Source organism: Bos indicus x Bos taurus, chromosome 16 (assembly GCF_003369695.1).
Source record: "Bos indicus x Bos taurus breed Angus x Brahman F1 hybrid chromosome 16, Bos_hybrid_MaternalHap_v2.0, whole genome shotgun sequence".
Taxonomy (NCBI): Eukaryota; Metazoa; Chordata; class Mammalia; order Artiodactyla; family Bovidae; genus Bos; species Bos indicus x Bos taurus.
The window spans coordinates 26,471,806-26,499,799 of NC_040091.1; the positions used below are offsets into that span (position 1 = coordinate 26,471,806).

The 27,994-nt window shown below is 44.3% G+C and overlaps 2 protein-coding genes across 4 annotated transcripts in view; one reads left to right on the forward strand and one right to left on the reverse strand.

Annotated features, from left to right (window-relative positions):
• The window catches only part of CAPN2 (calpain 2), a 58,284-nt gene extending 45,830 nt beyond the window's left edge, over positions 1-12,454 (forward strand). The window contains exons 13-21 of the mRNA XM_027564533.1: positions 45-81; positions 1,002-1,067; positions 2,513-2,570; positions 5,511-5,575; positions 6,526-6,594; positions 7,078-7,156; positions 9,299-9,415; positions 9,675-9,733; positions 11,480-12,454. Of these exons, the coding sequence (XP_027420334.1) occupies positions 45-81; positions 1,002-1,067; positions 2,513-2,570; positions 5,511-5,575; positions 6,526-6,594; positions 7,078-7,156; positions 9,299-9,415; positions 9,675-9,733; positions 11,480-11,503 (574 nt within the window). The 3' untranslated portion in view covers positions 11,504-12,454. The remainder of the gene's footprint in view (positions 1-44; positions 82-1,001; positions 1,068-2,512; positions 2,571-5,510; positions 5,576-6,525; positions 6,595-7,077; positions 7,157-9,298; positions 9,416-9,674; positions 9,734-11,479) is intronic.
• A 1,384-nt stretch (positions 12,455-13,838) lies between these two features.
• The window catches only part of TP53BP2 (tumor protein p53 binding protein 2), a 67,454-nt gene continuing 53,298 nt past the window's right edge, over positions 13,839-27,994 (reverse strand). For all 3 annotated transcript variants that reach the window (XM_027564527.1, XM_027564529.1, XM_027564528.1), the window contains exons 14-18: positions 25,911-26,048; positions 25,087-25,220; positions 22,429-22,595; positions 17,278-17,477; positions 13,839-14,765 (exon numbers count right to left, since the gene is read on the reverse strand). In XM_027564527.1, coding sequence (XP_027420328.1) covers positions 14,724-14,765; positions 17,278-17,477; positions 22,429-22,595; positions 25,087-25,220; positions 25,911-26,048 — 681 coding nt within the window. In that variant the 3' untranslated portion in view covers positions 13,839-14,723. The remainder of the gene's footprint in view (positions 14,766-17,277; positions 17,478-22,428; positions 22,596-25,086; positions 25,221-25,910; positions 26,049-27,994) is intronic.

Below are 27,994 nucleotides of genomic sequence, written 5' to 3' on the forward strand. Positions count from 1 at the left end.
GCCCACTCCTTCTGCAGTAACACACGCCTTCCTTCTGCTTCTAGAGTTGTCGACGATGAAATCGAGGCCAACATTGACGAGGTACTGTAACTGTTCGAATTCCATGCCTGTGTCCCACACAGCCCAAGAGGAGAGGAGCAGAAAATAACCCTAGGGGTTTCCGAGGCCCCTGGGACTTCAGGAGCACAACTTGAAGCTGGGGTGCAGCCCTGGCCTGGGAGTCTGAGGGCCCCTCCTGCACCGGTTCTGGCTGCCACGTGGGGCCTGGGCGGCGCCCCAGGCGTAGCCCACAGGCGTGGGTGCCACGGAGGATGGGACCCCCAGCTGCTCTGAGCAGCGGGCGGTCTTGTCACTCCCCTTTCTGGACCTCAGTTTTCTCACTGATTAAACGAAAGCGCTGCACAAGATTTCTCAGGGTCCCCAGAGTCCCCAGAGTTGTGATTCGGGGTAAGGCCTGAGGGCTTTGAGGGCTACAGCTCAGGCCTTGCAGACTTGGCCCAGGTGGAGGAAGGGGACCACACAGAGGAAGGAGCACTCTTCGGCCGTCCCGATGCCCGCCGGGGCTCCGTGATTCTGTTACTCTCAGCTGCCGAGGCTCCACGCTCGTCACAGTGAGAGACAGAACGATTTCCAACAGCCTCATATCTGTGCTCTCGACGTGGTCAGTGTCCTTCCAGAACTTGCCAGCTAGTCCTTATGTTTCTGAGCGCTTGTTAATTAGATCATGAAAGTCCATTTTAGTGGAATGTCAGAGAAGATGTCTATGTGAGAAATGAGAGTGTAATTCCCTCTCACATAGTATACATATTTCCTCTCGTGGGTTTTAACTGGAAAAAATTCTTTTATTAATTCCTCACCTGTCCTTAATCTCAGTAACCTTAGAATTCAGGCCCAAGAGAGGGAGAGAGGGTTCCTGAGCAGGGAGGGGAGGCCACCCTGGAAGGGAGAGTAGACATCTGCTGGTCACCCTCTCTCACTCCTGGGTCTCCCTCGCCTTCCAGATTGACATCAGCGAGGATGACATCGATGATGGATTCAGGAGACTGTTCGCCCAGCTGGCCGGAGAGGTGAGTGGTCCCCAGGTCCCTGTTATGTGTCCTGCTTTGATACCAAAAATGGGACAGTCTTTGTCCTCAAGGAGACTTCCATGTAAGCGGGGAGCAGAAACAAAAAACAAACAGAACAAAAGCGAAGAGGAGTTGCAAATGTAACTGAGGTTTCCGTTGAGATTCCTTGCTAACGGCCTCCCTAGACTTTTTGTGCATCAGTCGACAGGGGCTTCCGCTGTCCGGTCAGCTCTCGATGAGATCCTCCTACCTGAGGACTCCGGGCCTCTCCTGTGTCTGAGTCATTTGCTCTCTGCCACTGTGACTGAGGCGTGGAACTTGGCCGCTTCTTCTTGATTCCCACAAAAACATTTGGGGAGATGGCGGGTCTTTAATCTCAAGGATGTAAGCAACAGAGTACCAGACATCCCTGTTCTTTAAAAAGAAATCTCTCAGCCACTTGGGCTTCGGTCCACTACAAAGTTAGTGGGCCTCCTGTTCCAACAACTTCAAAAAATGCATTTTCCTCCATATATGGAGGATGCTAGCTCTTGCCAGTGTCCACTGTCGACTCACCTAGGCCTCCTCATCAAAGAGCTGAAGCAGGCACCACCTGCTCCTGCATGCCTCCTGGTTTCTAATGGAAGGAGCATCACAGAGATCCATTTCCCCACTAATTGAATCATACACACCGACATACACACACCCCCCACGAAGGCACAGTGTCAACCTTGGTCTCAAATAATAGGGCTTGTCCCCCAGTTACACAATATGTGTACGTGAACAGAGGCACCCACACCACTCCTGAGGGGCTCTGGCATCAGAGGCCACAGAGAAAGTGCTGGGCCAGTTCTTGGAGACAGCTGGTTCCAACTAACGCCACAGGTCTTGGTTTTGAAGGGAGGGGAAGGCATGCTGTGTGAGAGGAAAGTGTAAAGAACCGAGTCTAAAGACCACAAACATGGATAGAGTGGAGGATTTATTCTTTACGTTCTCTACAGCAAGGCAGTGGTGAATGAACTCTGCCTGTTTTAATGTTGTACACTGAAACACTAACTAGAATTCGGGCTGTGGCTGTGCTACTCATAGTGCCATATGGGGGCGGCAGCATCATCTCCTGGGGGCTTGTTAGAAATGCACATGCGGGACCTCCCTGGTGGTCCAGTGGTTAAGACTGCAGCGGAGCACTGGTTCGATCCCTGGTTGGGGAACTAAGATTCCTCATGCCACACAAGGCCAAAAAAATAAATAAACGAGTAAAGAAAAAATTAAGTGCTTTAAAAATAAAGTAAAACATTAGCATCTTTAAAAAACAGAAATGCGCATGCATAGACCCCAGATCTAACGCACCTCGCAGGGCTCCGCTGGAGCCCAGCTCCTCTGGACACCGGTCACACACCTGCTCCTCTGTGCTACATGCATTCCAAGGGAGCCAGTAATGACACTTTGGTTGTGTGTTTCCACAGGACGCAGAGATTTCTGCCTTTGAGTTGCAGACAATCCTGAGAAGAGTGCTAGCAAAGCGTGAGTATCCCCTCCTTGCAAATCCCTCATCCTGCTCGTCCTCGTGCAGTATGAGGGAACACGGGGATCCTTCCCTTTCCCATCTCAGATACTGTGATGGCTGAACCATCATTCCCAGTCCTGCTCAAATACTGCCACCACCAACAAAGAACTGGATGAAGGAGGTTCTACTCAATGTGATTAAAAAAAAAAAAAGGTGGGGGGCAAAGGTAGGACTTCCCTGGTGATCCAGTGGTTAAGACACCTCACTCCCAATGCAGTGGGCATGGGTTCCCATCCCTGGTCAGGGAACTAAAATCCCACATGCCACGTGGCTTGGCCTAAAAAGGCAAATGTTTCTGGAGTCTGGAGGTCAAAAGTCATATCCAGGTTTCCATGACTTACTAGCTCTGCGGTCTAAATGAAATTAGGTAACCTCCCTGACTCTCGTTTCTTTATCTGCAAAATAGGCACATTATTATTTATCTCTTCAGAGTGACTGAGATGACATGTAGGAATTGCGTAGCACCAAGTCTGGGCTCTGTAAATGGTGGCTGTTACCATGATTATTGCTAAGAAAGAGTGAGTCAGTCCAGACGAAGGAGGGAGCCGGAAAGCACTCCCCATCGCTGGACTCCCAGCTGTGTTCAGTGGGGAATGACTGACGGAGTGGCACTAGCTCACTGATTAGCCAAAAGATGGAAAAATGCATGATCTCTCTTTCACTCAAACTAAGGGGATGGCATTAAAAAGGCTCATCTCCCAAATGTGTGTTTAACTGCACCTGGTCAGGCCAGTTCTTATTGGGAGAAATGTCACTTCAGTTGACCCAGTGGGCCAGGCAAGTGGCTTCAAGGCTGCCCAAATGGCTGCTTTCAGCCTGGGCTGACGGGCTTCCACAAAGAGTGGGCAGAAGTGGGTGGCAGCTTGAGAAGGAACTAGAGTGCCATGGTCCTCACATACCCTTTCAGGTTTAACTGTTTCTTAGGCAAAAACTAGGGCTTCCCAGAAGACTCTAGTGGTAAAGAACCCACATGCTTATGCAGGAGACATAAGAGACACTGGTTTGATGCAGGGCAACCCACTCCAGTATTCTTGCCTGGAGAATCCCATAGACAGAGGAGCCTGGCAGGCCACAGTCCATAGGGTCACACAGAGTCGGACACGAGTTAGCACACATGCAAGCAAAAATTAACAAGGGCTGGATAGTCCACCTCCCCAGTGTTGATCACCACTGCAGAGGTTAGGGAGGTGTGCACGCATGTGCGCACACTCACACACACATGTACACATAGAGGCATTTCCCCCTCAAGTTATCCTGAGAACTATGCTGCTTTGATAAGACAGCAGCAGTCCACTGAGCAGGGACTGTCGAGTATCAGTTCTCAGACCAAATCAGAAACAAGTGAGTATGTTGTCAGGTCTGAGTGTCAGTCTGGGGATTGTCTCCAGAAGTCCCGGGGACTTCACTCTGGCTCAATCCCAAGAGATGAAAATCCTCCTCTGGAAGCCAAAGAAGGTTCTAGGCCTGCAGGGTCTTCCATCACAGTGGATGCAAACAACACACCCTTCATGGAAACCATCTGTGGCCTTGGAACAAATGGCTGCTTTTGAGCGTCTGTGATTCAAGGAGCTGCAGTTAGGGGGTCGATCGGCCAGAAAGGCTGGGCCAGGGCAGGGCTTCCCCAAGATGCGTCCCAGTCCTAGGCTCCCCTCCTCTGATCTGGGGGTGACGAGAAGATGGTGTTTACCCTCAAGGCCGCCAGGCACAAGTGAGGTCACGGGCTCTTCAGCTGTGTGGCCGTCATAAGCCCAGGGACACAGAGGCTCGTTGTTTCTGCACAGATGTGGGGAGGGGAGGGCAGGGGTATGGCCAGCTCAGATTCAGCTGCTCTTTGTTGGGGGCACAGCAGTGGCCTCCCCCACACCTCAGAGCGCGGTACCTCCCCCCAAGCAATGCCTGGTGACTCCTCCTTCTCCCCAAGGGGCCCACGCACAGTCTCATGCCCACACGGAGAAGGGGTCAGTGCCCAGAAGGGCAGCTTTGAGACAGGTTAGGTCCTAACCTTTCATGGCAAAAGGGGTGGGCTCCCCTGAAGGCTGTGGGAAGACTCATGTCTGTGGCGAGGTGCTCACTCCACCTACTGACCACCAACTACACGGGACTCACCTTGCAAGTGACTCACCCAGGAGAATACAGGCTCCAGCCCTCAATTCCCACCCAGCTGGGGACACACAGGACCCCTGAACACCTACAAAGAGATAGTTAAGTAAACATCTTCTTCTTCAGGGCCCAGCCTAGGATGAACACATGGGGCTTCCGATCTGTCCACAGGTGGCTTTGCACTTAAAAGCCCAGATCCTTATCATCCTGTTATTTATTTAAAAAACACTTGGCCTTCCTTGGCGGTCCTATGGTTAAGACTCCACCTTCCAATGCAGGGGGCAAGGTTTCAACCCCTGGTTGGGGAACTAAGATACCACATGCCATGCGGCACAGTCAAAAAATTTTAGAAAGCTCTTATTAAAATCCTGGGTGCCCGTGGCTAATATACAGAGAAGTCAAAAAAAGGTTACACATCTCTGCACTGGCCCAGTATCATGGCCATCAGCCTTATGTGGCTATTTAAAATAACTTAAGTGGCTCCTCTGGTGGCTCAGCGGTAAAGAATCCACCTGAAATGCAGGAGACACTGGGTTCAGTCCCTGGGTGGGGAAGATCCCCTGGAGGAGGAAATGGCAACCCACTCCAGTATTCTTGCTGGGAAAACCCCATGGACAGAGGAACCTGGTGGGCTACAGTCCATGGGGTCACAAAGAGTCAGATGTAACAACGACTTAGCACACACAAGTGGATCCCACATCAGGGGTGCAGACACAGGACTTCCCTGTCCTCCCAGAAGGTCATGTTGAATAGCACTGCTCCACAAGATGCTCCTCTCACACTTCTTTTGATCCTAGGCCAAGATATCAAGTCCGACGGCTTTAGCATTGAGACCTGCAAAATCATGGTGGACATGCTCGACGTATCCTTTAACAGGCCCCGAGGACAGAGGCTGGGGGAGTGTGAAACTGCACTCTGGGAAGATTCAAACACATGCTTCCTTCCCCTCACAGCGGCCAGCGGTCCCCACCGGCCGAGGTGTAGGACTGTTGTCAGCAGTGACCTCTCTTGCTGGGGAAATTCGGGAAGCTTCAGATGAGGGAATGCGAGATGCCACATTCACTCCAGCCCTCTCCCCTCCCACCACCCGCACCACAGGCTGAGTGGTTCCTGGGCTCTTGCAGAAAGTGCCCAACAGCACACCCACCGTCACCTGCCAGGGCAGTTTGGACTTGTTACCTCTAGGGGAACAGTCCCTAAACCATGGTATTTCTGATGTGAATGTTTCCCCAGGCATGGTTTTCCGTCCTAAGAGCGCCCCTGCCCCCCAACAAGAGCACAGTCCTTCGTCTTTGCTCTGGCCCCTTCCTAGGCCACCACCTGGCCCCAAGGCCGACTCCTCACCCATCCAGTGTCCTTCCTGCTTCCTGGGAGGTGCTGGGCAGGAGTGGCCTGGATGGTCCAAGCTGCTGTGAAGCTTCATTTGGTGGGCCCTTGGCACCTGCTGTGAGCTCCCCTCACAAAAGTCCTCTTAGAAATAATAATTCTCCCCAAATAGGCAAGGGCCAGGCCATTAAAAGCCGCCCAAAGCCTCTGCATATCATCCGAGGGCTCATTGCTAGCAGCACCTGGGGCCTCAGCAGATCACCCCAGACCAGTCAGCACGCAGGGTCAGGGGGTCTGCAGGTCTCTACTGGGCCTGTCCACCAGCCCTTAGAGGGAGCTCTAGCCAGTGTGAAGAGTGGACAAGGGCCTTCTACGAGAGCTCCTCGTGGATGACTGGGGTTACCAGACTCCCCAGGGGAGAGGACAGACGAGGTGACTCAGCCCGGGTGGACCCAGACTCCAGGAGCTTTCCTTAACTGAAGGCAGTTGGATGGGAGTGGCAAACTGGGTCTGAAGGAGTTCTACATTCTCTGGACGAAGATTCAGAAATACCAAGTGAGAGCCCATGAGGGCCGGGCGGCAGGGGCAGTGGGTCTGTGTTGGGATGTGGAGGAACAGCTCCAAGGGGAGGGGACTGTACCTGTGACGGAGCTCAGAATGGGTGCAAACAGGTCGGGGCAAATTAAGTGGCATACTTCCTTATGGACTGGAAACGGGCTCATCTAAAAGCCACCATCAAACGTCCTGAAAAGGTTTGTGTAACTGTAATCCCTTGTAGTTTGGGTTTCTGACAGCTCAAGTGCAAAGATTACAGAAGATAGTAACAGGACTCATGGAGTTGGCTAGGTGATTTGATGGGCTTATTTATAATCCAGCTCACACAAAGAGGCAAAATACTATTTAAGGCTGAAACGTGGATGATTTTTCCAAGGCCAAAGTAGAGGCACAGAGCTGGAAACACCCCAGCCCCACTTAGCACATAGCACAGAGGTAACTTGCTGCCTTTCAGGTCATGATTTTCTGTTTTGTATGTTCCAGAAAATTTACCGGGAAATTGATGTGGACCGGTCTGGAACCATGAACTCCTATGAGATGCGGAAAGCATTAGAAGAAGCAGGTAATACTTCCTCACTGTATTTTCTTTCTTTTATCTGTAGAACATGCAAAAACTTAAGACTATGTGATACAAAGCTTGGTAAACTGAAATAAAGTAGGTGCTGCTGCTGCTGCTGCTAAGTCGCTTCAGTTGTGTCCAACTCTGTGCAACCCCATAGATGGCAGCCCACCAGGCTCCTCCCCCTGGGATTCTCCAGGCAAGAATACTGGAGTGGGTTGCCATTTCCCTCTCCAATGCGTGAAAGTGAAAAGTGAAAGTGAAGTCGCTCAGTCGTGCCCGACTCTTAGTCACCCCATGGATTGCAGCCTACCAGGCTCCTCCGTCCATGGGATTTTCCAGGCAAGAGTATTGGAGTGGGGTGCCATTGCCTTCTCCAAAAGTAGGCGCTGGTTCAATACAAACACCTCCTTTTCATTTGCCTTTTAAAAACGAATTGGTAAAATGAAATGGAGTCCAGGATGTGTCTGCTCTCTAAGGCTTCTTGAATCCCATTTCCCTCTGAGGGCCCTGTTGGGTTGCAGGCAAAGTCAGTTCTCAACAGACCCACCACCCCCACTCCCCACTCCCCACCCTGTTCAGGTGCAGAGCTGGTTCAGCAGAAGTGGGGTGTCCAGCTCCATCCTTGAGTGAGTCCCTAACAGAATGTGATGTCCATAAAAAAGGACACGAGCTGTGGGAGACCTGCAGAGTGGGAGACTGGTGTGGGGACAGATATGACAACATGGAGTTGTTCATTCGATGGGATAATACTGCAGCAGAGACCCCCCAAGTGAGTGGTTTAAACAACATACACCATTCTCTAACATAGCAATTCAAGCTCAAGCCGTCCAAGGCCAGGATGGTGTCTCCTGCTGTCAGGGACCCGGGTTCCCTCTGTCATATTGTGTCACCAGCCTGCAGAGCATTGCCTGTATCTGCAGGACCAGAACAGCTTGCCAAAGCCACATGCTAGCAACAGGCTGACAGAAGGAGGGAAAGACAGTCTCCTTGTCTTCATATATATATGGGCTTCCCTGGTAGCTCAGCTGGTAAAGAATCCATCTGCAATGCAGGAGATCCCAGTTCGATTCCTGGGTGGGGAAGATCCCCTGGAGAAGGGATAGGCTACCCACTCCAGTATTCATGGACTTCCCTAGTGGTTCAGACAGTAAAGGATCTACCTGCAATGCTGGAGACCTGGGTTCTATCCCTGGGTTGGGAAGATCCCCTGGAGGAGAACATGGCAACCCACTCCAATACTCTTGCCTGGAAAATCCCCATGAACAGAGGAGCCTAGCAGGCTACAGTCCATAGGGTTACAAAGAGTTGGACATGACTGAGCAAGTAAGTGTATACGCACACACATATAAAGTATTTATTATCTGGCTGCTTGCAATCCTCCTTGGGTCGTGTGAGATCTTTCATCATGTTATGTGAACTCAGTAGTTCATGGTGTGCGGGCTCAGTTGCCCCAAGGCATGTGGGATCTTAGTTCCCCAACCAGGCATGAACGCGTGTCCCCTGCATTGCAAGGTGGATTCTTAACCAGTGGACCACCGGGGAAGTCCCAATCTCCTTGCCTTTAAGGGCATACATCACTCTACACAAATCCCAGTGCCAGGGCTTAGTCACAAGGCCTCAGAGGACTGTAAGGGAAACTGAGAAATGTAGCCTGAATTCTAGGCAGCCATGACCTGTTAAAAATTCTACTACTGTGGGAGACCTCCTTGGTGGTCCAGTGATTAAGACTCCACACTCCCAATGCAGGGGGCCCAGGTTCAATCCCTGGTCAGGGAACTAGAGCCCACATGCCACAACTAAAGAGCTTGTGTGCCCCAACTGAAAGATCCTGCATGTGGCAACAAAGATCCCGTGTGCTGCAGCTAAGACGCAGCACAGCCAAATTAAAAAAAAAAAAATTCTACTACTATGGAAAAAGGGAGAATTAATATTGGTTTAGCATGAACAGTTTCTGCCACATCCATCCAGCAACGCCAGAGGCACTAGGTTTGCAAAAAAAAAATCTCACAGCAGAGCAGCCAGGGGGACCAAAGCAATGACAACTGTCATCTAAACCGCCCCGCCAGGTCCACAGCCCATGCACAGAGCCCACGGGTGCAATCGAACACCTTGCCATCAGTTTGCTTATTCATTTAACTTCAGGTTTCAAGATGCCCTGTCAGCTCCACCAAGTGATTGTCGCCCGGTTTGCAGATGACGACCTCATCATCGATTTTGACAATTTTGTCCGGTGTTTGATTCGACTGGAGACACTGTTCAGTAAGTGCCCACTGGGGGAAAAGACCCATTTCAGTTCTCTCGGCAGGAAAGCAGCCTACTTTTCTTCATGGGTGAAACAACCTGAGCCAGAGACAAGTCTGTTCAGCTGGGAATGAAACTCCTTCTTTAATCTGGGGATAGTGGGAAGAAATCATAGCTGTGACATTCGATGAAATCGGCTGCCAGTCTGGGGAAGAGGATAATGTGATCTTTGTTTCAGTTCACTCATTTATGTGACATCCTCTTTCTTCCTCCACAGGGATATTTAAGCAGCTGGACCCCGAGAATACTGGAATGATCCAGCTTGACCTTATCTCTGTAAGTCAGCAGCCTCCCAGCCCAGACTCCTAGGGGAGAAGGGCTGTTACCGGGGCGACAGAAGCCTGAAGCTTTTGGTCTGTTAGTGACAGGCTATAAATGGTTATGAGATCCCAAACTGCACTTCTGTTTGGTTGTTCCCAACTACCTATTGATTCTCCAATCCAAGAAATACATGTGGCTCCTCCTCCCAAGAACTTTGCCCTGAGAATAGCACAAAGTTAGAATAAGGAGAGGGTGGCTGCAGAAGGCCTCTTAGAAAAATGACCTGCTAATTAGCATGCATGGGAGAAGGTGCTTATGCAAAGAAGTCCTTTGGCTGAAAGTTAAGTGGGTGTTAGGAAGAGCCATCATTCTTAGTTTTGCTTAAAAGGACTTTGTGAGCAAATTACTTTTCTCCATTTCCTCTGCCCTTGAAGTAAAACTAACAATAGTGACTAAGCGTGCCATATGTAATAATTGTGTTCATATGGTCTGGAACCCCAGTGACAGCCACCTATAAAATGATCACCAATCCAAATTCAGTTGGTACTCCAGTTCCACAGAAAGCAAAGCACAAAATGTTCTCTTGTCATCCAAAGACGACAAAGTGAGTGACGTACTCACTTCAAAGGAGGTCACTGGGGTTACTTTCATCCTCACAGGGCCCCAGCCTGCTTTTCCTCTGTCTGAGGGGGAGCTGAGCTTGGAACAGGGCTACCTACAGAGGGTGGGGTGGCATGACCAGTGCTGAGTGGGGATGACCGGATCCCATGGGCCAGAGAGGAGCAGAGTGTCAAGGACAGGGGGTGGGGTCGGGGGATGAGGGACTGTCACTTCTTTCCTTAAATTTAGAACTCTGGAGGAACCCAGAAACTAAATGACTCTTTCAGTCTGCTATTATGCATTTTAAAGTAACATGAGCCAACTGCAGATACATTTTAGCTGGTTCCAAAGAACTAATTTGCTTGAAACTCATGTAGCTCAGGAAATAACCCTCCCCTGAGACTGCAGTTAAGGTAGAGGCATTCCAGTTGGGGCCAAACATGCCACGTGTGAAGTTTGCAACTGTAGCCCCCTTTATCATTCTCAATGGAAATCTATTCCTCCCCGGCTGCCACTGTTCCCTACGACCAGCCTACTCACACCACCATCCCCATTTCCTCTAGGAAGCATCTTACCCACTGGCTTTCCATCCTTTCTTAGCCTTTCCTCTTACAGGTCCCTGGAGTTCCCCAGTCTTTTTTGTTTTTGGCTAAGGTGGTAACAGCAGGAAGATCTCCCCTTTGGTTTGCCATGATGGTCAACCTTGCCTGCAGGCTAGACCTGGGAAACTTCAAAAAGTCCCAATGTCCAGGCCCATTCCAGACTTAATTTCATTAGAATCTGGTGTAAAGTTCCCAGATTCCTCCAATATAGAACTAAGGTTGGAAACCACTAGTTTAAGGGTTTATCCACACCCTAAGCTAACCTCTGCTGTGACACTCTGAGGCACAGAGGTGGAAATGCTAATTCAAGTGTCCAAGTGTCATCGTTTCAGTCAACCTTGTAATTCGATTCGTGACCACCTGATTCAAATAACCACTTTTCACTGCCCTGTAAAAAGCTAGACTCTAGAAATCAGGTAGAAAGAAATGTGAGTTAGTGCAGTCACATCTTAAGCCTTAATCAGCTTTTCTGGTAAAACAGGCAATCTTTCAAAATAATCTACACCCTTTGAGTTTAAAAAGTGATCCCTGATTTTTTTTTTTCTTCCTTTCCTCACAGTGGCTGTCTTTTTCAGTACTTTGAAGTGATAACCAATCTGCCTGAAGATGTCTCATGAAAGAAAATCAGCTGAGGACTAAGCTTCCACGGAGAAACTTTTTATCTAGATCTTGAAATTATGGGAACATTTACTTAAACTGATGATTAGAGCTGAAAATGATATTGTCGACTTGAGAAAGCAGAACTTTCAGATATCCAAGTAAAAGATTTGCATATAATCATACTAAATGCAAGTCACTTAAACCCTTGACAAACTTAAGAGAAAAATCTTCCATCTGTATATAGTATATACTTTTTACTTTTACACACTTTCCTGTTTAGAGCAATATTAAATCAGGAAAAACTGCAGGGAGGTGTTTAACAGCTGAGCTTAATTGAACATTCAGTCAACCTCAAAGGACACAACGTCCTTGCCAGCAATAGTTAAAGCAACTTCAAGTTTAAAAATGCAGCTATGACATCTACCAAACAGCTGTCCAGGGATTCCTTATTGCCCTTGGGTATAATGGGAAAACATGATGCATCATGAAGGCATCTCAAGAGGCCAGGTGAGAAGCACATCTCAGTCACTGGGTTAAGAGACAGATTTTATATAACATTGATTGGTTAACCAGCATGTCTTAACTCAAGTGCTGGAGCACATCTGGTCTTAACACACTGAGTGTTATGATACCAAAAGGATGCTACTCTGGCTCAGCTGAAGCACTGACCCAAACTGGGCATCTGTCTACAAGCCCACTGTGATGGAAGACAGCACAGCTGTTTGCCGCCCGCCTCAAATCTTCCCCAACTTCCCCACTAGCATCCATGCATGGACTGGGGGGAACGTCTCATAGAAACCCCCAGGGAAACCACCCAAGCTTGTTTCCTGGCTTTAACTTGGGGAAAATGCTAATGACATTATACAAATACTGCCTTGTTGCCTTATCTTCTTCCAAGTGTACTGTTCAATAAAGAGTCGCTCAGGCAATCCCACGTGGGTGCTGTTCTTCCTGGAGAGGCGCAGCAGTGAGCACCCCCAGTCACAGCCCACCCCACTCCAGCAAGGCGTGCTCCCTCCCTCTGAAACTGCCTGTATTGGGAGGAGGGGCCTGCTCATCTACCATTTCGTGGAACTGTAAAACTTTGTAAAAATCCAATTCAGAAGCTCTGATAATTGACCCTAAAGTTAGCTCCAATGTCTGCTGCTTCTTGGTCTCCTGAAGAGATACCGGCAGTTTTGGGGTGTGCCTGCCACTGAGTGTCCTTTGGTGGAGGGAGTAAGAGAGATCCGGAAAGGCATGCAACTAAAGCCCTGGTCAACTGCTGGGGATCCTTAAGGAATGGTGGACGGGAAATATGACTAGGAAAGATGACTAGGAAAGTGGTAAACGGCATTCGCTGGCTACTGGCCTGACCTCTTTTGATGATCACCACTTACTTCCCAAAGTCAAATCCTATGACCACATTTGGGCCCACCTGAGATAATCCAGGATAATCTCCCTATTGTCAGGTCAGTTGATTAGGAAATTTAAATCTGAAAAACCCTCTTGGCAGTACCTAGATTAGTGCTTGATTAAATAACCAGGTGTCTCAGGCTGCTGTAAAAAAATACCACAGGCTGTGTAGCTTAAACGACATCTATTTCTCATGGTTCTGGAGGCTGGGACATCCAAAACCAAGGTGCCAGCAGATTCAGTGTCAGGTGAGAATGGCAGCTTTCTTGGGGTATCCTCACAGATTATACTAGACTTTTCCTCTTATCAGGACACTAAGTTCATGCAGCCCCACCCTCATGTAAACCTAATCACCTCCCAAAGGCCCCACCTCCAAATACTATCACACTGGGGATTAGGGTGTCGACATGAATTTTAGGGGGACACAAATATTCAGTCCACAACACAACAGAACAAGAATATGGGGGACTGGCGGGGCATCTTCAGAATTTTGTCTACCACACAGGTCCTCTGACATTTCGTCCATGTTTTCTCTACTCACTATTAGTCTGAAAGGCACAGTATGTTCTGCTGTCTACCTTCCTTTCTTGCTAGAATCTACTACTCGTAAAAATGTCTAAGGAAACGTGACCACTCGTTTTCTCACCTGTATCTTCTAATAAATGAAACAGTTTTACTAAGCAAAATGAGGTCCCCAACAATTCACAAACTTGGTAACATATTAATGTGCAGGCTGGGGCTACATTAACTTTACATCCTGTAACTCAGTGTATATAACCATATGAAGCCTCTGAAATAAAATGAGGACACAAACAGCCTGTCAGAAGCTCTAGGTAAAGGTACAAGCTTCTATCACCATGGCCTCTAAGATCTTTTATAAAAAGTCTTAACTCTATATCAAAGACCACCACAAAAATCACAAATTGCAAAACTGAGCAAAGAAATATTTAATCACATGGCTGGTAAAGAAATATTATTTTTCAGCAGAGTATGATATTCCAATGACTTAGGAACTTGAAACACAGCTGTTAATGACATAAAAAACTAAAGCCAGTAAAAAGCTTAGAGTCAAAAAGTTTAATTTTATTACAATTATTTTTAAAGTCAACTATGATCTTGACAAATATCATGAGTTAAGTCTATAGCAAGTCTCTAATTTCTGAGATACAAAAGACAATAAATATAGATTCAAATCTCAGCCTAAAAACAAGAATCTAAATCTACCTGTAGTGTAGTGTGGTTTCAATATTTCAAAGATACGGTGCTACGAGGAATCATACCATCAGGTTATTGCTCACTGACAACCATCAAACAGTTCTTCACAGACAAGACACAGTCTGCGGCGCCTTTGAGCCTCCATGCAAGTCCCCCGCGGGCCTGCTGTTCTGGGGGACAATCAGATGGCACTGTGGTGGCACTGGTCCTGGTGGGAGGACAGGGGTGTGGCAGGCGCTGAAACACACCACCGGAAGCAGGCCAAGGAGCCGACCTCGCAGTAGTCCAGTAAGTGGTCCCATTTCTTGCAGAGAACAGGATTGTCACCATGGATCTTTCGGAGTACAACACAGGGCACCTTGCCCAGCACAGCGCATCAGCTTCCTGCCAAGCTCTGCTCCAGCAAGCTAAGCATCCTTCGCCAACAGTGGCTGCTCCAAGCCTTCATCTGCTTCCAGAGCTCCTTCTTCATGGCTTTCAAGTTACTCTGTCATTAAAATCAGTCTTGAGAAATTTCTGCCGCAAACGATCATACTGTTTCTTCTTAGTGGTAACAGAGATGAATTCTTCATGAACTAAACATCTGCAAAGTTTCAGGCCAAGCTCCTTTGTCTTGGTTTAATTCTTGGGTATAGCTGTTAAAAGAAGTTTTAAAATATTTACATATGCACGACATGGGAGTATAACACCTTCAGGAAAGTATGGGGGCGGGGGGGAGTGGGATGTTGATGTCACAGGAGAGAAGTTAAACCAAAGAAAGGACTCTCTGCCATGTGAAGCAACCAGAGTAGCTGAGTAACTCTTGTTGTCATAGGGGTTCCCTCAACAGGAACACTCCTGGTGCAGTGATATAAAATGTGGGATGGCTCAGAGCATTAACTTCCTCTACGCAGCCTACTGAACTGCAAATCAAGTCCAACGAGGACCACAAAGCACTGGAAGAAATGACTTGCAATACGCTGTAACTCCAACACGGAGAACTTCTGTTCTGAGGGAAAAGGTAAGGAGTGGAAAAATCTCTTTGAACTTTATGCGTAATGGACGTCACATGGTGTCATGGGACTGGAGACCGTCATGAACGAAATGCCACAGACTAAAAGTCTACAGATTTCAGGGAGGATAGTGGGGATTTTTTGTTTTAGGATCTCGTGCTTTTCCATAACAAGAGCTGGGAAGGAGAGTGTTCATGAAGCCAAGAGCAAGTCAGACTAGTCATTCAACTGGCAAACAAAACCAACCCTTCCTCCCTCCTTCTCCTCCTCCAGACAAAGGGGGAAAAAAAAGACAATCGAGTCGGACTTCAAGCCAAAACTGAAAAGTTAACTGAGGGATCAATGTTATATCAAGGACTGCTTCTCTCTGTGAGGAAAGATACTTGGCCAATACAGTCTTCAAAACTTGTATGTGAGCCTCTGACTAAAAATTCAACATTTAGGCAGTTTCCTTTTCAAAAAAACTTCAAGAGAAACCCAAAGAAGTTGTGTAGAGGCCACATGTACCCAGGAAAGATTTCCAAAGGACTAAGAATATTTAAATGTTGGATTAAAATGAAAATCTTCAATCCAGTCCACTGATTTCAGAATCTTTGAAAGCCATCCTCAGGAGGAGAGCTTGATCTCTGACCAAGTGCTTCCACACTTGGGAACGAATCATTCTCCCCACGTTTCAGTAACCACTGGACCTCTCTGTTAGAAAATTAAAGTAAGACCCAAATAATCAACTACTTCTAAGGGGCAGAGCTTTCCCCAAGAAACTATAAGAAGTAAAAGTACATATTTCCTCTTGGTGTTCATTAAAGAAGGAAAATGGCTGCATGTAAGAGATTATGCTTCTCTGGCGCTAAAGTTTTTGTAGAAGCAAACAGGAGGGCTTGAAAGAGAAGCATCTCTATATTTCTACTTTTGTCTGTTAATTTGAAAAGCTTTTTTGAAGGGCTCCATGGCTTGTTTTGGTTTTTTTCCATGTTCATTACGATCAGATGAATAAATATTATCCAAACCCCAAATGTTTAATAATAATAAATTTTGCTCCCAGGAAGACAGGCATCAAGATGAAAGTGAAAGTGAAGGTCACTCAGTCGTGTCCTACTCTTTGCAACCCCATGGACTATACAGTCCATGGAATTCTCCAGGCCAGAATACTGGAGTGTGTAGCCTATCCCTTCTCCAGGGGATCTTCCAGGTCTCCCACATTATAGGCCGATTCTTTACCAGCTGAGCCACAAGGGAAGCCCAAGAATACTGGAGTGGGTAGCCTATCCCTTCTCCAGCAGATCTTCCCAACCCAGGAATCAAACCAGGGTCTCCTGCATTGTAGGCGGATTCTTTACCAACTGAGCTATGAGGGAGTCAAGATGTATGAAGTCATTTATACTGTACATCAAACAACAAAGGAGAAGACTGAGTCAGAATGAGGAGACATGGGCCAGAATCCAAGCTCCAGATCCCAACACTGGAGTCATTTTAGCCATCTCCCCAGAGAGTAATGCCCGGGCAGAGGGACACTCCCAGTGCTCCCTGGTTTAGGACCTCAAGCTGAGCAGAAGCACTCTGCAGGCACAGACCATGCTGGCCTGACAAATGATGAAAATACAATAAAAATATCTCCCATTTGCTGTACATTAGACTCCATCCAACTATACTAGCCTTTCCCTGAAAATACCCCCAGAATGTCTGCCCAAAGAGAACAGCCCCTTCAGACTAATATAGATATGTTATGGGTTTATATGTGCTGGTGTGATTTGATTACTTTCTTGGTTTATATGAAACAAAATTCAACAGTAGAGCAAGAACAAAGAATCTTGCCTCTGGTGCCCTGTTCAAACTCTCTAGCAGATTCACAAATCCCGACTTAAATCCAAAATGTATTTCAAATTTCATAAGCTCAATTTCCATCATATTGTCCAATTATCTTCACTGTATTTATAAATGAAGACAGAACCCCAGACTTCTGGGGGCTGGTAAACCTGTAAATATGCTATTGATCATAATAGGAATCACTGGAAATGAGGTTCTGGATCTAAATTTAAGACAAAATGTTAAATTCCACTTCTCATTAACAAAGGGCAGCAGGCTGCACTGAACCTACAATACACAGCCATTTTCCCCAAGCCCCTCTCTGACACACATAAAGACATCATTCACTTACTCCCAGCAAATTGCGTGGAACATATCCTTCCTTGTCATTCAGGCGGGCCCACCACCATTCAATCTCATCTTCGTCTTCCCTGCGCACAATTGTCATGCAGTCTCCTTCTTTCATGGGCAGCTCGTCATCATTCTGAGGTTCATAGTCCCAAAGTGCGTAAATGATCCCTTTATTCATTATGCCCATTTTCTCCTGAACTCCTAAAATCATGTAAGATACAGCACAGAGTAAGTAACTCAGAGGATACCACGCTCAGAACCTGCAGCTCCATGAAACTAAATGAGAAGTAATGGGGACCTGCTGGAATGGGAGAAGCTACTACATTAAACATTCAATAAATAAACTTCCCGGGGCTGGGGAAGGAGAGGAACACCAGCAGGGTAGAAGCAACATATAAAAGACAAGTTAATGTATGCTATTAGCTTTAAACGAGCTCTAAAATTAACCAACACTTTATAAGCAGCTCTCAAAACTACTCTCACTCAGAATACAAAAAAAATTACAAACCCAGGAATGAAAAAAACAACTGTTCAAGTCTAGAATATTAAAAAAGTGGATGAGACATCTGTCAAATTTTAGCAGACTAAGTGTAATGACCAAGGAACTCTGGGATCATTTTTGTTCTCTACCTAAAACTTAAAGCAGGCAGAGAAAAAAGATCAGAATGTTGTGCCTGTTAAAGTGGTTTCTATTAATTTCCAAATAAGGAAAGATGGAAGAAAAATATATATAAAATGTTAGAATGCAGATATAGGGACAGGTATTAGGATATAAAAGTCTATGTATAGTCAACTTGAATCAGAATTCTAAAAGTCACTGAAGTCCACAAACTGGGGGAAGGAAAAAAAAAAATCCCCAAATGCTCACTTTTTACCAGAGTTAACACCAGATTTGCAGATGAACTAGGACTGTAGGTTTCATCTTTCTCCATTTATACCTCCCTATCCTCTAAGGTCGGAGAAGGCAATGGCACCCCACTCCAGTACTCTTGCCTGGAAAATCCCATGGACGGAGGAGCCTGGAAGGCTGCAATCCATGGGGTCTCGAAGAGTCAGACACGACTGAGCGACTTCACTTTCACTTTTAACTTTCATGCATTGGAGAAGGAAATGGCAACCCACTCCAGTGTTCTTGCCTGGAGAATCCCAGGGACGGGGGAGCCTGGTTGGCTGCCGTCTATGGGGTCGCACAGAGTCGGACACGACTGAAGCAACTGAGCAGCAGCAGCAGCATCCTCTAAGGTGATGCTAATAAGGAGTCGCAATCATCAACAGGCAGGCAACACAGGGGAAGGGGAAGAGGAATTAAACAACAATCTCCTGAGCAAGGCAGACTTCATTATTATTTTCACGTTTTTAGAAAAGCCAGGAAAGTATCTGCTTGCTTATGAAAATAGTCAGGTCTTTCAACTTACGTGAACCTAAGTTATTGATTATAAACCTATTTTTCTTGTGTCAGTTAATGATGCAGCACACGCTGCCTGTCTCTCACTCTGGGCAAAACTAGAAATTAAATCATTCTTTTCCAAAAGAAGGCTCTGCCTATCTAGAGGGTCAGGTTTCTACTCATGGGGACAAGTGAATCTCCAACTTTCCTGCTTATATAAGACATGCAAAATATGGGAGATTCACAAGGACAATAAGACTTGATACAACCATGATTCCACTCAATTTTAAAGCTGGCCAGATTTGTTATCTGTTTGGGATGGAATGATGCACTCGAAATAACAACTCGAGTCTCAATTCCAGGAAATCATTAGACGTGAAAGACAATTTCTCATTGTTTATTAAACTAAGAGTTACAAATTACTGTTTTAAACAGTTTCTGAGGGCCTAAAAACTTGCTCCACCCTCAGTGTAATTTGGGAAATGCAAACTAAAGCCACAGTGGGATAGGATTCCAAACCCACTGAAGGTTAAAGAGAACACTCCGCTTGACAGGCCTCCCTGTGACCTGGCAGCTAGTTCTAGGGACACTGGGAGACGAGGACAAAAATGGTCACCAGGGCGGAAGGAAGGAAGCAAGCAAGAGAGAGGGACGGAGGGAGGCATGAAGCGGGAAAACAACCCAATGTCCGCCCAAAGTAAAATGGAAATATAGCTTGTGGGAGAGTCCCAAAATGGAACAGCAGCACAGTGAAAAGAAACGTCAGCTACAGGCAACACCACCAATGACTCTCAAAAGCCACAGTGGATGAAAAAAGAAGCCAGGGCATCACTAGTATGGTTTATTCTATGTAAAGGTCAAAAATGGGAAGATAAACAATATTAGTTGTAGGAGTCATACAGAGGTGATACAACTATTGTTATCAATTCCAGGGGGCAGTCACCAAAGATGTGAGAGGGGCTATGTCAGGAGGGGCCCAACTGATGGCTGAGAGCGCTCAGCTTCTGTTTCCCAGGCTGGATACCTGGATGCTTCACTGTGTTCAGTCTAGTAGCATCAGTATTTAAACTACATATCAGAAATGTTCTCAGTATCCACGATCAGATCAGATCAGTCACTCAATGGTGTCCGACTCTTTGCGACCCCATGAATCGCAGCACACCAGACCTCCCTGTCCATCACCAACTCCCGGAGTTCACTCAGACTCACATCCATCAAGTCAGTGATGCCATCCAGCCATCTCATCCTCTGTCGTCCCCTTCTCCTCTTGCCCCCAATCCCTCCCAGCATCAGAGTCTTTCCCAATGAGTCAACTCTTCACATGAGGTGGCCAAAGTACTGGAGTTTCAGCTTTAGCATCATTCCTTCCAAAGAAATCCCAGGGCTGATCTCCTTCAGAATGGACTGGTTGGATCTCCTTGCAGTCCAAGGACTCTCAAGAGTCTTCTCCAACACCACAGTTCAAAAGCATCATTCTTCGGCGCTCAGCCTTCTTCACAGTCCAACTCTCACATCCATACATGACCACAGAAAAAACCATAGCCTTGACTACACGGACCTTTGTTGGCAAAGTAATGTCTCTGCTTTTCAATATGCTATCTAGGTTGGTCATAACTTTCCTTCCAAGGAGTAAGCGTCTTTTAATTTCATGGCTGCAGTCACCATCTGCAGTGACTTTGGAGCCCAGAAAAATAAAGTCTAACACTGTTTCCACTGTTTCCCCATCTATTTCCCATGAAGTGATGGGACTGGATGCCATGATCTTCATTTTCTGAATGTTGAGCTTTAAGCCAGCTTTTTTACTCTCCACTTTCACTTTCATCAAGAGGCTTTTGAGTTCCTCTTCACTTTCTGCCATAGGGTGGTATCATCTGCATATCTGAGGTTATTGATATTTCTCCCGGCAATCTTGATTCCAGCTTGTGTTTCTTCCAGTCCTGCGTTTCTCATGATGTACTCTGCATATAAGTTAAATAAACAGGGTGACAATATACAGCCTTGACGAACTCCTTTTTCTATTTGGAACCAGTTTATTGTTCCATGTCCAGTTCTAACTGTTGCTTCCTGACCTGCATACAAATTTCTCAAGAGGCAGATCAGGTGGTCTGGTATTCCCATCTCTTTCAGAATTTTCCACAGTTTATTGTGATCCACACAGTCAAAGGCTTTGGCATAGTCAATAAAGCAGAAATAGATGCTTTTCTGGAACTCTCTTGCTTCTTCCATGATCCAGTGGATGTTGGCACTTTGATCTCTGGTTCCTTTGCCTTTTCTAAAACCAGCTTGAACATCCACGATACATTTCACAAATTTTTAAAATTTCTGGTCAAATGTCCTTAAATGTTTTTAAAAATCACATTCCTTACTTAAATATAGCTCAATCACCAATATGAGCTATATTTTTTCAATATATGTTTTTGACAAAACAAAACACATATTACATAACACTGATTTTTAAATACAGTAATACATCAAAATTATTCTTCGATCTAGAGTTCAGAACACAAACAGTAAATGATCATAATATCAACAATAAAAACTAAGAGCTGAGAGATAAAGAAGAGAATCTACAGTCTGTGGTTCTTCCTCTGACTCTCTCCCTTCTCTCCTAGAGCCTGAAAACAGGCCTAGTCACACCCCGAGCACAGCCAGAGAAGACGTTTCACCTTGGGCATCTTCCCATGTCTGATGCCTGAGTGGTTTGGGGTCCTGGGACCCGCTGCCTCATTTGTCTCTCGCTTTATCGCTTCTCCCTTCCTCTCAAGCCAGTCTAAAAACAAATACTAACCTCAACTTCTAAGATTTGTAAATAAAAAAAATTTTTCCCTGTAAATAACAATGCCAACCAACATCTATCCATCTAAAATCTCAAGTCCATTTTTCTCTGGGTACAGCACTGATGGCATTATCCATTAGAATAATAAACGCAAAAATAAGAGAACAAAAGAGTAAAAAAATTAGCTCTGAAGTACATGTGATCTACTTTGTGACAAGTCTGATTTAGCAGGAAAACTTGAATCAGTTGGATTCTTATTCCAACAATGCATTTCTCTTGCTCATCTTAGAAGCGGGGAGGAGAGTTCTGTGTACTTATGCGCAAAGATACAGCAAGATACAGCATCATTTGCCAAGTACTGAGGTCTTACTAGAGGATCTTTTGATGGTCAAAAGCTATTAATCCTGCTAGATGCAATGCTGCATCACTGTCTTTTGTTGGTAAAGATGTCCCGGACAATAGCTGCTTCTAGACACACACACACACACACACACACACACACAAAAGCTGCATTCACATTTGAGATCAAGGCTGCCCTATTTTCAATGCCTAGGACAATGTACCAACACAAAATGCTTTCCCAAATAATAAGTGAAAGTCGTTCAGTCGTGTCTGACTCTGCGACACCATGGACTACATAGTCCACGGAATTCTCCAGGCCAGAATACTGGAGCGGGTAGCCTTTCCCTTCTCCAGGGGATCTTCCCAACCCAGGGATCAAACCCAGGTTTCCCGCATTGCAGATGGATTCTTTACCAGCTGAGCCACAAGGGAAGGCCAAGAATACTGAAGTGGGTAGCCTATCCCTTCTCCAGCAGATCTTCCTAACCCAGGAATCAAACCAGGGTCTCCTGCATTGCAGGCGGATTCCTTACCAACTGAGCTATCAGGGAACCCCCAAATAATAAGAACACTTATCAAATGACACCCTAGAGATACAGGATACACGAATGCAGTAATCAATACAGGTGTATCTAGTTGCTCCATACCATACAGAAATTGCGAGCACTGGGTGTAGCCTTCTTCCATCTCCTCGCACTTATCGGCAGCCGTCTGCATATCACTGTAGGTCATGGCAAACACAGCGGCTCCTGACTCCACCAAGAACTTACACACCTGGACGTTGTTACAGGAGGCAGCGCAGTGCAGCGGGGTCCTGTGGAGAAGGACACAGCAAGGGCTAGAGACGGCTTCCCAAACTGAATGACAATTGCTATGACAGAGTATCTGAAAAGACAGTTCTCAAGTCTGTCATCTACCAAGCCCCTCCTGAAAACCTTTCACACCGATTTTTGAAAATCAGTTAAACACAGATATCTGAGCCCATCTGAGAATTACAGAGCCACGAAGGTAAATGTCAGGGTGCTGGACTACACCAGGGCCAGGGCAGCCCAGCAGGTGAGAGGAATCAAGCACAGGAGTGAAAGGACATGGAAGGGTCTGATCATCTAAAGCAGGATAAAATGTATTTAGTTCCACGCTCTGGAGCATCCAGTCTAATTATTCCTGCCACAGTGGAGGTTATAATTCTTTAAATAACAGGCCTTTTCTCAAAACATGCACCTTTAAAGATCCCTTTTGAAGGAACTAAATTGCACCTAAATAACTCCCTTCATCCAACACTTAAAATCCTTACTGAAACTTAATTGGGAAAAAAAAATGCCAATTCAATCTGGATCAGAAAAAATGACTGTAAAATACACATCTCAATCTATGGTGAGCAGACACTTATGAATACCATGACAGAGAATCTTCCCTAGCATCTCAAATGTTTTGTAATGTATTATAAATGACTCCAGATTCATAGTAAAGGTGGAAGAGTCAGGACCACTGCTCAAACTCAGAAGACAGGCTTGAGGACAGTAATCAGGCCCTGAAGTACATGAGATTTCACTTCTTTACCCTCTTCTCCTCCCCTCGTCATTTTATTCCCTTTGGGTCTTTCAGAATAGAAATTTATTTCCTATCACCCATCCCAAACACTGAGTTCAATAGTTTGGTGACTATTACTGTAGATTTTTGAACTGCATGGCTTTTTTAATAGTGAACAATTATACATAATCTAAACTCCCAATATTAGGAAAACAAAGGCATTATGACACCTTAAGAATTTGTTTTGCTTATGGCATAAAGTTAAACTAAAAAAGTAGGCATAAAAAAGACAAATACTACATGTTATCACTTATATGCAGAATTTAAAAAATAAAACAAACAAATGAATACAAGAAAACATGGAGACTCACAGATACAGAGAACCAACTAGCGGTTACCAGTGAGGAGAGTGCAGCAAGGAAGACAGCAAGACAGGGATAAGGGACTCAGACAGACAAACTACTATGTATAAAATAAATACACTACAGCACAGGAAATAGAGGCAATATTTTAAAAATAACTAAGCCGAGTATAATCTATAAAACCTTTGAATCCCTATGCTATACACCTGAAACTAATATAGTATTGTAACTCAACTATATCTCAATTAAAAAAAACAAAACTCCACTGAGAGCTAAACTAAAAAAACAAAAAGAGAGACATAAAAAGCTATATATACACACACATTCATACATGAGCTTGAAGGAAGTATATTAAAATACTGATGGTGGGGTGCCACATGGCTTGTTTTCCTCATTTCTCTATTTTTGCATGTTTCCATATTCGGCTCATATTTTATACATATTAATTTTTTAAAACTGCAACCAAAATGCTTCTCAGAGTATCATTTATAACAAAACAAAAAGTTGGAACAACAGTCTAAATGTTTAACAAGAAGGAGACAGTCACAGTAAACAAGTCACAGCCAAGTGAGGAGGACCCATGCATATGGGTGTCTGCAATTTATGTGTATACATGTATATTTTATATCACAATTATTTCCATATCAAGAGAAAAAACAGCCTATAAAATTAAAATACTTGAGTAACCATGGTGTGATTTACAACTTAAAAAAATTTCCCATATAGAAAGAAGTAGATTTTTGGTATTTTCCCCACAAAAAAAGCATATCATAATTTAAAATTTTATTTTTTCAAAAAATTAAATACAAAATTTAGTATCCATTCAGTTATCCTGGTAACTACAGTTATCAGGAGTAACAGTAACTTATTTGGGCCTTTGACATTATTAGATAATAATAATGTATTATCTTATAAACAATAATATTCATCACTTGCAATAGTATCTCCTGGGATTATCCACAAACCAGTTCCACAAAATGTTCCATGAAAAATGGATTCCACAGTCAAAAATATTTGGGAAAGGTTATAAATTATTCAATACGCTCCCTCTTAAGAGACATATGGTAGTTTCAGGGAGGTGGAAGGAACCTGCTTAAATCAGCATTTCTCAGATCTGCAGAAACATGCCAGTGAACTGTATACCACCTTGGGACATTTCTTGTTTTTATTAGTTAACTACTAAACTTCTAAAACTCCATCTGCTTCCAGAATGGGAGTGAGAGGACTGTTAACACGAGGACATATTAATTCCTTCAAAGTGTCTCCCACGTCTCCCCTTTTAGATTATAAATAGCGTGAGGACACGCACTGACATACTTCTTTGCCCTCCAGAAGCACCTACAACACCGTTCCTTTGCTGCCTACACAGCAGATACAACGGAAGCCAGAATGGAGTTTAAAAGAAAGTCTTACCATCCATCACTGTCAGCAGCATTGACATTTACACCAAACTGCACCAGGAATTTCACAATTTCAGTGTGACCTGCACACACAGCGTTGTGAAGAGCTGTAATACCTTCATCATTAGGCAGGCTTGGGTCATCAACCTATAATGTCAATAAGAAGGGCGACTGTTACTCAAATTTCTTGTTGCCCAAATGATCAAACATTAGCTGGCTCTTTAGGATTAAGAGAACTGAAAGAAACTCTTGTAGTAATTTTTTTTTTTTAAGAAAATCATAATTAAAACCTACAGAAGCCAAAAAAACTGTACCAAGAACAGTTCTAGAAGCAAGATAGACATTAAGTAGGCACTCACTATAAAAAGGTTTTTTAAAAACTGAAAAAGTCCCAGAAACTATAACCTTACAGTCATTTTTGTTTATTTATCCTCCAACCTCCCACCACAAATTAGTGTCTAAGCAGAAGTCACATTTGCCATAAAGAGGAAGAAAGGTCAAACTAAAAATATTTTAAATAGCAGGCTTCTGAAAAGTAGGGACCACAATTGAAACCACTGCAGAGTACAAATCCATACATGAACAATTTTTAAAGGAGGGTCATGATCTCCCTGGGAAAGCAAAGTAACCCCAGAGAAAACTGAACGTCCACATTATTGAAACTGTTACAGCCACACTCTTAAAACAGAGAAGCTGGTTGTGGAGCATGCTCAAAAGTTCCTCTCAACAAACCCAACTCCCGAAAGAGAAAACAACGTAAATTACAGTAGCTTTCTGATCAGAGCTTTAAAACAAAATACAAGGTCATATTTATGAAATTAACTAATTCAATCATACCTCATAAATAATTCTCTGTACAAGGTCAAATTCTCCCTCCAAAGAGGAATCTAGAAGCAAAGCGAGAGGGTTGAATTTCACCCTCATTCCATGTGCAATCCGCTCGGAACCAGTTTTACGCAAGTTTGTCCTTTTGCCCTGCAGAAGAAACACAGGGAAGATTTAGGAGACCAAAAACAACAAAAAGGAGAGGAATAACATCTCAGCTGAGTTAGTAAAAAGAACTTTAAAATATATATATTTAGCACATTTTATTAAAGCGTAACATTATATTAGAAAGTATATAAATCATAATACATAGCTTAATATTTATATATGCATATAACAGAGTGGAAAGAACTTAACTCTTTAAAACTTAGTGAAATCACATTTGGGTAACACTGGGCTAAGAGTAAAATCTGTAAAGCAGATTGGATTATTTGTCAAGGATCAAAATTAGCCAAGACTGGTCTTTAAATTACCTAATATAGTAGAACAAACCCCACATGATTAACCTGAGCAAGAGCACAAACTCTAAATTGTGATAGCTGACATGTATTGAATGATTATTCTTTTATTCTTCACGAAAACTCTATTATCCTGTTTTACAGATAAGGAAATTGAGGCACACAGCCTGTAAACATCAGTCAGAGACGGAATCAAATCCGAGTAATCAGGCTTCTTCAAAACACTTTCTTTTAATCATTTCACAACATAAAGCCTCTTGTGGGGTTGGAGGGGAAAGTATATTGTAAGGAAAAATATAAAGATCAGTCTGACTTAGATAAACCAGGGAAGAATCCTACCAGTCTTAAAATGCTATCACTATTTTATATTTGAAAATTTAACTGTATTCCAAGATATGTGAATAAATTAATCAAGTCCTCTCTACATTTTAATACATCAGGCTTAAAAAAATTAGGCAACCAGACCTAACATTCTCCCTAAGGTAGGTTTCTTAAACACAACCAACAGAGTAGAAACATTTCCTAGGGTATGATATACCACACTTCTTTCTTTTATTTCAGGTATGGAAACTACTGAGTTTTGAAAAACATTAAGTGGCAATCAATATATTTCACAAATGTGCAATGGCTAAAATGCTGTCTCTTGAAAAAAAAGAAATGTAAATATTACATGGCAGCGATAATACAACTCATAAATAATACAGTCATATCCACTTTCAAACAAAAGTACAAAATAGAGGCTCCTACTTTACACGAGCTAAGAAGGAAAAACTTTATAAATCACTTTCCTAGGAAGAGAATGACAGAATCTTGCTTGTTAACACTAAGAGAATCATGCCTCAGAACTTAGAAGCACGAATTTGTTTAAAAAAAAAAAAAGTTTTAAGTTCTATTTTAAAACATTTCCCCTTACAATTCAATGTTCACTGTCTAAAACTTTTAAACAAATGTTGACTGTAAACTAGTAGCTAAAGCTACTTTGGATAATCATTATTTTTGAATACTACCACATCTAAAGATGTAATAAGGGATCAAATGTATAAAGCACTTAAAAAAAAGAAGCTTTAGCAGTATTTATTTATTTAAAATTTTTTAGCCACGTGGCATGTGGGACCCTAGTTCCCCAACAAGGGATCAAAAACCCATGCCTCTTGTATGGAAGCGAGGCGTCTTAACCACTGGATCGCCAGGAAAGTACCTAGAGCGGTTTTTTAGAAATCCTTATAATATACTATGTTGCTTTGCCCAGGTTTTAAAAATTGATAGCTTGCATTCCTACTGAAATAAAATTGACTTCAAATTAAACTCTGAAAAAACCGACTTTAAAGACATTCTCAGGTTTTGATCTTCTCACTACTTCAAAGAGGCATAATAAACTCCCAAAGAAAAGCTTAATATTTGGAAGGAGTCTGGGAGACATGCCCAAGTCAAAACATACAAAGCTTTAGAATAGCTTCATGTCATCTAAAATGTATGGGATGCGCAAAAGCAGATCTAAGAGGGAGCTTTACACACTTACCCCAGGAAACAAGAAAAACCTCAAATAAACAACCTAATCTTATATTTAATGCAACTAGAGAAAGAAGAACAAAGAAAACCCTATGTCAGCAGAAGGAATCACAAAGATTAGAGGAGAAA